The sequence below is a fragment of the Homarus americanus genome, unplaced genomic scaffold (assembly GCF_018991925.1).
Source record: "Homarus americanus isolate GMGI-L3 unplaced genomic scaffold, GMGI_Hamer_2.0 scaffold40856, whole genome shotgun sequence".
Classification (NCBI taxonomy): Eukaryota; Metazoa; Arthropoda; class Malacostraca; order Decapoda; family Nephropidae; genus Homarus; species Homarus americanus.
The window spans coordinates 6993334-7006043 of NW_024734615.1; the positions used below are offsets into that span (position 1 = coordinate 6993334).

Below are 12710 nucleotides of genomic sequence, written 5' to 3' on the forward strand. Positions count from 1 at the left end.
CTTTTAAAATCCATGAGCCAATCAGAGCCTTGGTTCAGCGCCAACAGCCCTCAGCTACTAAATGACTCTCAATTATATCTCCATATTAACCAAGTGATATACAAATAGAATATAACAAATAACATGATAATGCCATAATATTGATGATATATAATGTACAGGTATACTTACTTCTTGTCTTTTAAAGTAATACGTGAACTAAGTTAACCAAAAAGAACAATATGGAGGAGGTTGGTGGAGCAACGATCACAGTAGTGCTGCACCAGGCCCAACGCTCCCCACCTCCCACTAACACTCAAGTATTCCCGTTTTCCCTATCATATATTAAGAATATATTAATTAACATTCAAATTATACCATCCGATTATTAATTTATTATGAGCTAATATATGGTATACATTATATCTGTATACTACCACAGAAACAACAAATAATTCATACATATGTCTTATATGTCGTGACCACAGAGTACCTTAATTTATAAATATGAATATAAAATAATACTTATAAATTTATTATTAAGTTTTTGTAAATATATAATATTATTTAAAAGGGGTAAATGATAATGGATTACTGTGGAAGGGAACCATCGTTATCGCTGTTCTCTGTTGTTGTCTTGTTTGGTTATTTACCTCCGTATATCAAAAGTCATGGTAAGTCACTCTCCTACCTCCTCTCTCTTTCTCATATTCAACTCAACATTTTTGGCAGTTAATTATTTCAAAGAATTGATATAAATCTCACATTATATGAGACTTAGCACACATACCTACTGCAACCCACTACATAGATGAGCTTAATAAATGCCGGTGCAAGGAAATGCGACTTATTAAGCCGTTATTGCCTTATATTTATTCGTTTTTCCACATTCCCGCTGCTTAAGGACTTAATGCTACATATTCAATATCAGAAACACATTAGTAGACGTATTGTCTTATATAAGTTGGAGTTAAAACATCAACCATGTTGAAAGTTCTGTATTGTCATATTTGAGGCAGATTATATTCTGGCTTAATATTTCCTCAGTTTTGATTTCAGCCATTTAGGTATTGTATATAGAGACGTACAAACATCATATACTGTGTGTGTATATATATATATATATATATATATATATATATATATATATATATATATATATATATATATATATATATATATATATATATATATATATATATATATATATATATATATAGATATATATATATATATATATATATATATATAGCACAAATTTATGTGCACTGTAGGTAATAACTGATATGGTTGAGCAGCACAGGTTCAGGACCTTATCCTGGTCAGGTAATACAGTACTTGGTGACTGTGGTGAACCTTTAGCGCCAATTTTAGGAAATTTCTTCATGGAAGAGAAAAGATTTCTTAGCCAAAGTGTACGAGGAATATGTTTTGGCATAATATCACTTAAACTTTTTTTGTATTCTCTCTGAGGAGGAGTTCAATGGGTAATACTGGGGCAGATTTTTGGTAATTTCTGAGAACAGCACTACCACCAGAAAGAGTTTTTGGTCAATTTATGGTAGTTGCAAGGTTTCGATTTTTCCATAAAAATACGTTTTTCCTATTGTGATTCGAATGAATCTGACCTTCATTTCTGGTGCTAACCGTTACTTAATGCACAAAGGCAGAACATACCATACAAAAAACTCAGATCAGACAACAACGACCCTAAATGGATAAATAATTATTTAAAGAACATCATTGGCCAAAGGAAGGCTATAGGTAGAAGGATAAATCGTGGCGAAATTCACCTCCGGGACTATTATAGGGTATTGGCGAGTAGGGTTAAAACCGAGATAAGGAAAGCAAAGAGGAATAATGAGGTAAGGATAGCAAGGAGGCGAAGACAAACCCCAAAGGATTCTACCAAATGTATCAAACTAAAACACGAGAAAAGATTGGACCAATACGGTCAGACTCGGCGAGCTCACTGATAACACGGAGAAATGAGCAATAATTTGAATAAATATTTTTCAACAGTTTTCACCTCCGAAAATTTAAACATGATACCCGAGGCACCGACTCTATTCAGAGATAGTGAAGAAAACAAATTAAGTGAGATAGTAGTGACTAGTAACGATGTTAGTAAGCAAATAGACAAACTAAAGCCTAATAAGTCACCTGGTCCCGATGAGATATTTGCCAGAGTATTAAAGGAATGTAAGGAAGAGCTTAGTATGCCCTTAGCAAAGTTGTTTAACATGTCCTTAAAAACAGGTGTAGTACCAGAATCCTGGAGGATAGCGAATGTAATACCGATTTTCAAGAAGGGGGATAGATCACTATCTTCTAACTACCGCCCAATCAGTCTAACATCAATAGTAGGCAAATTACTGGAAGCAATCATTTCAAACTCTATTCGAAATCACCTGGAGAAGCACCGATTGATCAATGATTCCCAGCATGGCTTCACAAGCGGACGTTCTTGCCTAACTAATCTATTAACATTCTTTTCATCAGTTTTTGAATCAGTGGACGAGGGGCACAATTATGATGTGGTATATCTCGACTTTAGCAAAGCCTTCGACAGAGTCCCCCACGAAAGACTAATTAGAAAGGTAGAAGCTCATGGCATCAAAGGTGGCATCCTTAAATGGATTAGGGCGTGGTTACAGGACAGAAAACAGCGAGTGAGCATTAACGGCACTAAGTCCCATTGGAGCAACGTCACAAGTGGAGTTCCCCAAGGCTCAGTACTTGGACCATTATTGTTTATTATATACATAAACGACATAGATATCGGCATAGACAGCAACATAAGTAAATTTGCTGATGATACTAAAATAGGACGTGTTATCAAATCTGACGAGGACTCGGCAAAACTACAGGAGGATCTAAACAAATTTTTCGAATGGTCTGAAAAATGGCAGATGACATTCAACATCGACAAATGTAAAGTACTCAGTATAGGAAATGTAAACAGGGAAACCAGATACCAGATGAACAACGATGCCATAGAGAAATCCGACTGCGAGAGAGATTTAGGAGTAATGATAAGTAGGAACCTTAAGCCAAGTAAACAATGTGTTTTTGCTCGTAACAAGGCTAATAAAGTACTTGGGTTCATACAAAGGAGTGTTAGTTACAAGACTAGCGAGGTCATCCTAAAACTGTATCTTGCTCTTGTGAGACCACACCTGGATTATGCAGTTCAGTTCTGGTCACCGTATTACAGAATGGATATAGAATCCTTGGAAAGAATTCAGAGGAGAATGACAAGACTAATCCCGGGCATTAGGAACCTTGAGTATAGAGACAGGTTAAAGCATCTTAATCTGCACTCCCTTGAGAGACGTAGAGCGAGGGGCGACCTGATAGAGGTGTATAAGTGGAAGGCAGGGCTAAACAAAGGGGACATTACAAAGGTACTCAAATTATCCAACCAGGAGCGAACTCATAACAATGGTTTTAAATTGGACAAATTTAGATTTAGGCGTGAAATAGGTAAACACTGGTTTGGAAACAGAGTAGTGGATGAATGGAACAAGTTACCAAATATCATCATTAACTCGAATACGCTGAATTGCTTCAAACATAGGTTGGATGCTCATATGAGCAATAGGGGTTGGGTGTAAACGGGACTGCCCAGTATGGGCCAATAGGCCCTGCAGTTTCCTCCATTCTTATGTTCTTATGTTCTTATGAAACCTGGCTACTATCCTAAATTGACCGAGTTCAATTTCGTTCATTTTATCCTGAGATATTTTTATTATAGTAAGTTTTAAAAGAGGTGACAACGTTTTGATTATATATATATATATATATATATATATATATATATATATATATATATATGTATATATAAAAAAAAATATATATATATATATATATATATATATATATATATATATATATATATATATATATATATATATATATATATATATATATATATATATATATATATATATATATATATATATATATATATATATATATATATATATATATATATATATATATATATATATATATATATATATATATATATATATATTGCATTTACTTGGTCAGTTGAACCCGTGGAGGTCCGTGTAAAACGAGAAACGCGTAAACGAATTAGCAAAATTAGTATCTTAATTTTATGATGGTATGCACACACATAATACAGAAGAGAAATATCAATAAGAGAATAATATACTGTACCAGGTAAAAGAAAAATCAAGGTTTAACACTTACGTTAGTAGAAGAGATGACTGGGCACATGGGGATGGGGGCTCGTTCCGAGGCAGAGGGCAGATTAGTGGCCCTCAGGTAAATAACTATCACTATCCACCACAGATGTCAGGGCCTCCTTGACAAACCCCTCAAAGTCACCATCACTGACTTGGGCTGGCTGTGGTGGGTTGTGGGCGAAGAAGTCGGTGATGCTACGCTGACGGCTAGTGTTGATGTAGTCGTGATACATCTTTATGTACTGCTCCATACTTTGGTCTAGAAGGTTATTGAAGACTTCATACCGGTGATTGACAGGGTCTTTTGAAAGGGTGAGCTGAAGTTTCTCGGCAAACTCGATGGCATCCTTTACATCACCATGAGATAACTTCTGTTCACTTGCTGCCGCACCACCTGCCTCCTCACTGATTTCATCGTCTTCCTAAATCTCGTCGGCATTCACCTCAGGATCCCTGATTACCTCCATGATGTCGTCGTTGGTGGTCTCGGAGAAGCCTGCAGCTGTAACACTCTGTGCAGCTTCTCTTGCAAGGTCCACTGCAACAGACTGAGCCTCACCAGCCACAGGTTGACTCTGCCTCCCACCTGGGATACCCTACAACACATGCCGCCACTCGTGACAAATCGTTGCCACAGACAGCTGCCCCCATGCCTCCACCAAGAAATCAACAGCTTTCTTTACGTTAAACATTTTCCAAAACTGTTTAACTCGCACTTCATGCTCCACCAACTCTTGTTCTGGATCCTCGTCCTCGCTATCTGTGCCACTCAGAAGGTTACGCAACTCATCCTTGGTGTTGGTATAGTCGTTCAGGAGCTTAAACTTCTTTGCGGAGAATGCAGCCTTAACGTTGCATATCAACTCCTGGTCCATGGGCTGGATTAACGACGTAGTGTTGGGAGGAAGGAAGACCACTTTTACACTGGGGTGACGATCCTACAGTAGGGGCGAGTGTCCTGGTGCGTTGTCAAGCAGCAACAAAATGTTGAATGGCACATTATTTTACGCGCAGAATTTCTTCATGTCAGGAACGAAACAGTTGTCAAACCAGGAGAGGGACAGACCAGTGAACATCCACGCCTTACGTGAAGTTAGCCAATGGACATTTAGCTTGGTCATGTCCATGTTCTTGTAGGCGTGCGGCTTGCGGGCTGTGTGGATCACCGACAACTTGAGCTTACAGTTATCGGAGGCATTGGTGGTAAACAGGACTGTGATGCACTTCTGCAACTTCCGGCCACGACACTTGCTGTCAGACTTGACAACGAAGGTCTTGTAAGGTAATTTTTTCCAAAACAGACCGGATTCATCCATGTTGAACACCTGGTCGTCGGTGTACTGTCTTTCCTCCATAACTTCTTATAAGAATGGAGGAAAATCCATGGCGGCAGCACAGTCAGCACTCGCTCCTTCACCAACAATGTTAATGTTGGTTATATTGTTACGTTTCTTAAACCCTTGCAGCCACCCAGAGGAAGCAGTGAAGGGTTTGGGCTCTGCAATTCCCATCTTGCTCGCCACTGATGAGTACAGTTCACGAGAGTAGTCCTGCACTCCATCCATATCACAAGTAATTTTTCCATCTCATGAATAGGACCTTGTCTCTTCTTCGTTATTATAGTTCCCTTTATAGGTGCTGATCCTTTCACTACCTCACAAATACGTTCCTTGTCCTTCAAAATAGTAGATATGGTCGAGTGCGAGAAGCCTAGGTCGCGTGAAATGGTTGCTTCTGTTTTTCCATTTTCATACTGCATTATTATCTTCATTTTTGACTCAAAAGTAATTGGCTGTCTCCTTTTCTTCTGAGCACCACCAGCACTCTCACTTCTACACTTGCCAGTCATTCTAAAATGAATTACATATGAAAATCATGTCAGTACACAGTGCGATCATTTGTGAGAACAACGACAACCAAACACCAACTAAGCGCTCTACGGCGTTGCTGCTGTAGCCACGAGGCAGCGCGACCCAGCCCACGCGACGCTCTTGTACGGGACGGAAATGTTTCGGTCTAGAAAATATGCGCGTCATTTAAAAAAATGTGGTACCGACTGCGGTGGTCGTATGCGTGGGTGGTTGTACCGATTGAGGCAAGTCATAAGTGCTGGTGGTTGTAGGTCGAGTATGTCGTAAGTCGAGGAGTAGCTGTATTTGTGAGAGGATTTTCTCATTATTGTTTATTTGTATATGTTTTGTGTGTGTATCTACGCACACACATATACAATGCACTCAACTGTGAGAACAAAAGAAAGAAGCGGATTATTAATTGAAATGGAAAGATTGTTAGTGATATGAGTGAAAGATCAACCAGTCCCTGGTTTCAATGTAAGTGTTAAACTTTAATTTTTACTTTCCTTTACTGTATTCCATCATTCAATTTCTTTTTTCTCTTAAATTAAGTGATTCAAGATGTATAAAAGGACTTGGGCTATGATATAGTGCACATAGGGTATGTGTTCTGACTTAAGAATGTCCTTAGGAACGGAACTCGTTCATAACCCTGGGACCCCCATAGTTTGCACTGGAGATAAAAAAGATCCAACCAATGGATATCAATGGCTATTTGATGGATATCGTTAAAGCGAGTTATTTTGATCGTACAGGTAGTTCTGCTATAACGCGATAATTGTGTTCTTGTAAAATATCGTGTTATAGAAAATCGCGTAATAGAAATAACAGGGCTTATGGAGAAAATAGGGTTAGGTGCAGATTACTCGAAATCGAAAAAATTTAGTATTTAGCCTAACACAAAGGATAGCACAGTCTAAATAAATGTTACATTCATATCTAATAATGAAATCATACAGTAAATTTAACACTTTACCTTGAAAAAATATGAATGTAACTTGATGGGGGAGAAGGGTGATTTTGAGGTTGATAACATTGAGCTTCTCTTCAAGTGTTATATCCTTTCTTTTACGATAATCACCGGGAATTCTATCATCAGAGCGCTTTTTGGAGATATTCTTCTTTACCATATTCACAGTTAATACCACAAAATTGGAGAAATAGTAAGCAAAAATCGCGTTATAGCAAACAAGCGTTCGCGTTATACAAATATTGTTCCGAATTCATAAATCGCGTTAGAGCAAATTCGCGTTATCAAAACACGCGTTATAGCAGAACTCCCTGTATATAGCGAGATGGTCTTCATTTATGACCATCGTCAAAGCAGACTATTGCTGATCAGGATACAGCTCCATGTTTTGTTCTGTTGGGTGAAAATGGGATTTTATGCCTCAGTCCTTTAACTACAAACCTGAAATTTTGTAGTTAGCTTTTAGATTGACTTATACATTAATAAATTAAAAATTTATTATACTGTACTGTACTTATTTTGTGGATCACCGCTAATCATTTAACTTATTCAGTGATGAGAAAGTATTGATATGTTGTTGTTTTAGATTGTAACATTTTATATAATTTGATCAGTAAGAAAAAAAATTGCTGAAAGGTGAGCATTTAAAGCTTTTTTAATTGTTTTTTTGTTGATGCAGGATGTGTTTTTAATGGTACGGAGGAAGAAGACTACAATCTTCACAGATGCTAAGGAGACGACAACCGTACGAGAATTGAAGAAAATCATCCAGGGTAATAAGAAAGTTGGTTATTTCATGTCTGTTAGGTCTGAAGAGCTCTGGGTCATTCCTTCCCCTTCATTAATATAATTACCCCATCCACTACTTTATATTATTGGTGACTTGTGGGAATTTTAATTAATATACACCCTTACCCAGCCATGAAAAACTAGAGGAAATGGAATTTATCCTCATGGGTTTACATTCAAAACTTAGCAACATAACATCTAAAAGTTCAGTATAATACAGTAGTCCATAGGCTCAAAAAAAAATACCCCTTCTTTATACCTGCCACCATATTTTTCAGTTACCTTGATGTCTAAGCTTAATAATATCTACATATTTGAGTGCAATAAATAGTAAAATTAGTGTAGAATTATGTAAATGTAAGTTGTTTTATGTAGGTGATGTCTGAAACTCACCGCAGCATGTGGAACAGAGGCCTTTCTCTAAAGTCACATTCCATTTAGAATTGCCACTTGTAAGTAAAAAAAAAATTTTTGAATTCCATTTTTCTATTTGTCTACCTTTCCAGTATTATATAATCACATGTTTGGAATAGAAAGGAGGTGGAAATAAAATAAAGTGATATAAAATAAGTTCAGAGTGATTTGTCTCCCAGGTCATGCAGAAATCGCGACAGCATTGGATTTAAAACGCTGGGGCTGGTTCCCATGGTAACGGAGACGCTACACAACAATTTCTTCTATTCTGCCAACATGAGACTTGAGTTGCCACTTTCTACCCATTTCACATGATTTTAGACATCATTATCTAGCTTTGCCAGCAAAAACAGAAATTAACTTTTTGGTAATCAGAGGGAGGTATCGAGGTTTATTATATGGAAACCATGTAGGGGTTGAAGCACATCTTTCGGGTCAAATGTCCAAAATGGTCGTACAAATAGCCAAATATCAACTTCGTTGTCTAGATTTCAGGTAGCTAAATGTTCTAGAAATTGCTAAACTAACAAAACTTTTTAGATTAGACATTAAGGTAACTGAAAAAAATGGTGACAAGTATAAAGAAGGGGGGAGGGTTTTTTTCAGAGCTCGAGAACAAATTAGTTTGTAGTGCTAGCCTTATTAAGATAGTTTCTTCTAATTTTAGAGTACATTATGGGTGATGAAAAGCCATTTAGTCTAAAAAAAAGGAACCTCTCAAAACTCATGTAAATCGTGAATGCATGGTTCCCCATGACACTGTAAAAAGAGATGAGGTTGTCTTCCATACAGTAGGAAGAATAATCAGAGAAGTCGGTGGCTCTACAGACTATGAGAGCAGGAAAACATCTGTTGTAATCTTCCTGATGGTTTTTTCAGAACAGCATGAATATTGCAGAAAATGCTATCAAATGTTTACCCATACAATTAGACTCCTCAAGCATAAAGCTGATCCTTATAAGTTCTGAGTCTCACCTGGAGATTAAAGGTCCAAAGAAAATGCAGAAGCACAATCATTCAGTGAGTGCTCATCCTGACTTGTTGCCTTAGTGCGAATGCATATTTTGCGGCAAGAGAGGAAAAAAGAGTGGCGGAAAGTATGAAGACCTCAAAAGACTTAAATCCAAAGGCTACGAGAATGCTATCAATGTGATTGCTGAAGCCACCCAGAATGGTGCAATTATGGCATAGAAAGATGATATTGTGGCAAAGGCGGCCAGGTATCATCTTGCCTGTTACCACCAATTCATCCTTCGGAAGGTCCTGTTGCGACATCGTCGGAGACTGGTACGGCCATGCTCAAGGCTCATAAGAATGCTTTTGAGTGCAGTATATCAGTAACCATGTCAAGGAATCAATTATTCAAGGAATTATGTTGAGAGGATCACCATGTTGAAAGAGAAGGTATCTCCTGTATTATGCCTACCTCCAGGTCTTCAGATGAGCTGCCTTGGTCCCATCCTCCAGGCAAGGTGATTAGAGATCTCACTCCCCTCCAACACTGCTACAGCATTTCTTCGAGTGTCTGATTGTTGAGAAAATGAAAGGACGCCTCATTGATTCATTCTGTCATGATGTCATGTGTGCTATCACAAATGGACACTTGGTCACTTCCAAACACATGCTTTTTGGCATAACTCTGGCATCTTACTGGAAAAGCAGAGATCATCACCTTGCTCAAACATTTTGGTCACTATGTATTATACTCAAGGGTGCTTGGGGTATTGACAGCAGTGTTCATCCAGGTCAAGGAGGACCCTTGTCCCTTACCTCCAAACATCGACATAGCCATGTCTTCTCTCGTTCATTCATGGTTCAACAACTTCGACCTTCAGGAAGAGACACTGTCTGGGAAAGGAACAACTCACACTACTCATGGTCTTATCTCCAAAGAAACTCATCACTGCCACTGCCAACAATGACCATGATGATGTTGAACAACCACCTGCTGAAAAGTCAGAAGCATCTGCTTCTACCAAAGTGGAGTCTGTGAAGTACGTGGAGAGTGAACTTTCCCCATGTTATGTGAGGAAGAAGCAGGCTCCTCCTAAGTTTGATATTTCTGTAGAGTACAGCAAGGACATGTTAGTGGCAGTCAAGGCTCACAATTCAGACTTTATGTGGGTTCTAACGAGTAGGATTTCATCTCGGCCCGACCAACCCGTACCCCAGATTGCTCCAAGGTGGAAAGGTTGTACGTCCTGCACCAGGAAACAAAGATATACTGAACAACTCTCCACACTTTAATACTATACCTTCCTCCCATACCAGCCCTTATCACAGAAATCAGCTCAGTGCTGGTGTGTCTGGTTCAAGCTCAAGGTATGACTGATGCAGTAGGCCAGTCTTGGATCATTGCCTGTTTTGACTTGGCAGCAGTTAAGAAGGCCTATGCTATTATGTAGCAATACCCCAAGAAATTCCTTAAAATGTTTATCAGACTTGGTGTCTTTCACACAAGCAGTGCGTATTGGGGTGCTATCTGGAAGTCCATGGAAGGAAGTGGTGCTGAGCATATCGTCATCCGGTCTGACTTATGCACCAGTGGCTCCATCAACAAGGTGCTGAGTGGCAAGCACTAAACCATTGCCACTATTTGCTCAAGACCTTGCTTGAGACACTGGAAAGACTTCTGCTCAAGCAATATTAGATCCATTGAGGCAAAATTTCATTGATGACCGTCAAGCTGCTGGAAAACCTTGCCAAAAAGCCGATGCATGAGAGGCTGCAGGTGACCTTAGCTTTGCCATTGGGTGCCAAGCTACTCAGGGAGCTGGAGGAGGTGCTAGATGATGTGATTTATGTCCTGGAGGAGTATGCGTGCTTGGTGTATGAGTTCAAACAGACCAACCATCAACAATTGACGGCACCAAAAATTAATTAAGTGATTCACACCAAAGAGAGGTGTTCTGAGCACTGATATGGGTGTGGACATCAGCCTCCTGCCTCCCTGCCACTCCAGTCTTCTCCACATCAGATGCTATAACTACCAAGCTGCTGTCTGGAGGAGGTCGCTGGAGTTCTACCATCACCTAACCAGAACTGACTCCACATGGTTGGGTTCAAGGAGCAAAGAGACTGGGGTTGCTTTGGACACATCAGGAGACGATGCCGCTGGACCTGGTGTCAATTCTCGTCGCTAATCCCCCCAACTTTGTGGATGATGACATACTGTAGAGCCTGAAGATTACCTTGAAACTTCAAAATAATCATTCCAGTCGATTTTTCGCCCCCAAATTAGTTTACACGTACACACATAGGTCTCTCGTGTTTTTAGGCTTACTGGTTGAACAGTTGTGTTGTTTTCAATTTTGGTCCCAGTCAGCTGGTGGCCATCTTGGATATCTACCGGTATTTACGGGTACTGTACTGTACTAGCAACCAGAAATCACTTGACTAACAAAGCTTTTTTAGAGGCTTAGTCATCAAGGTAACTGATGAAAAATGATGGATAGTATAAAGAAGGGTGTGGGGGCGGGCCTTTTTGGTTGTTGGCCCATGGACTATAAGGGGTCCTGTTATAGTCATAAATGATTTCCCCACAAAGTGCTTCTTTAAACAAATCGGTGATAAGTGGATAAATTTTTCCCGTGAAAAATAATATAAAGTACCTGTAGTAAGTTTAGGCTCTTGAGGAAAATTTTCTCAAGATTACGAGATATTCTGTTGCATGAATACTGTAGCTATTGTATGTTTGTCAAAGTTTTGTGGGTTAGTTTCACCAGACAAGACAGAAATATATTTGCAAGGGTTTTAAATAAGGCATAATGCTGGGGTATAAAATTTTGTACAGTGTATGCACTGAAAAGCACAAAATCTTCCATTTTGCCTTCAAGCAGCTAAGCAGACATCATCCCCAATTCATCAGTGTAATAATGATACAGCAATAAATAGGGCATACACTATAGTATATTGATGTGATTCATACAACTATGAAATCTTTTAGTAAGAAATCTATTACAGTTATTGATGTTCAAGTTAGTGGATAAGTTGATTGCAATTTCTCCATATTGAGCAAACAAACCCCCTTCAAAGACAGTGATTAAACGACCATAGTGTGGGAGGGAAATATGTAGCTTTGGTGGTGGAAGTGAAATACTGTATATGACCTTTGTGGTGAAAGTAAAATGACGATATTAAAGGTGGCTTGGTTGCTGATGTATATTTACACTTTGAACATACAGGTTCATGTATCTTACACTAGTGATACTTAGTGCTAACATCAGATACTACTGTATTTGCAAATGTTACTCTTCATCGTGAGAGCTACAATGATAAAAGAAAGAATATTTTAATGTACAGTGGATGATGGGGAAATGGAAGGGAATTGAGAGAACAAATACAGGGTAGGTTTACCTATAGTGGTTTGTATTGTGTTATTTCATCATTCAAGTTATGAAGTTCTCTTACTTCTTGCAACCATTAAAGGACCTGAATATGAAATAGAAGAATATTTAATGGCCCTCATATGCCAATGTTTTGATGCTT

The 12710-nt window shown here is 38.6% G+C and overlaps 1 protein-coding gene across 1 annotated transcript in view; it reads left to right on the plus strand.

Moving 5' to 3' along the window:
* Positions 1-583: 583 nt before the first annotated feature.
* LOC121870407 (elongin-B-like) overlaps positions 584-12710 on the plus strand; it is a 33071-nt gene continuing 20944 nt past the window's right edge. Inside the window, exons 1-2 of the mRNA XM_042372243.1 lie at positions 584-653; positions 7699-7792. Coding sequence (XP_042228177.1) covers positions 651-653; positions 7699-7792 — 97 coding nt within the window. The 5' untranslated portion in view covers positions 584-650. The remainder of the gene's footprint in view (positions 654-7698; positions 7793-12710) is intronic.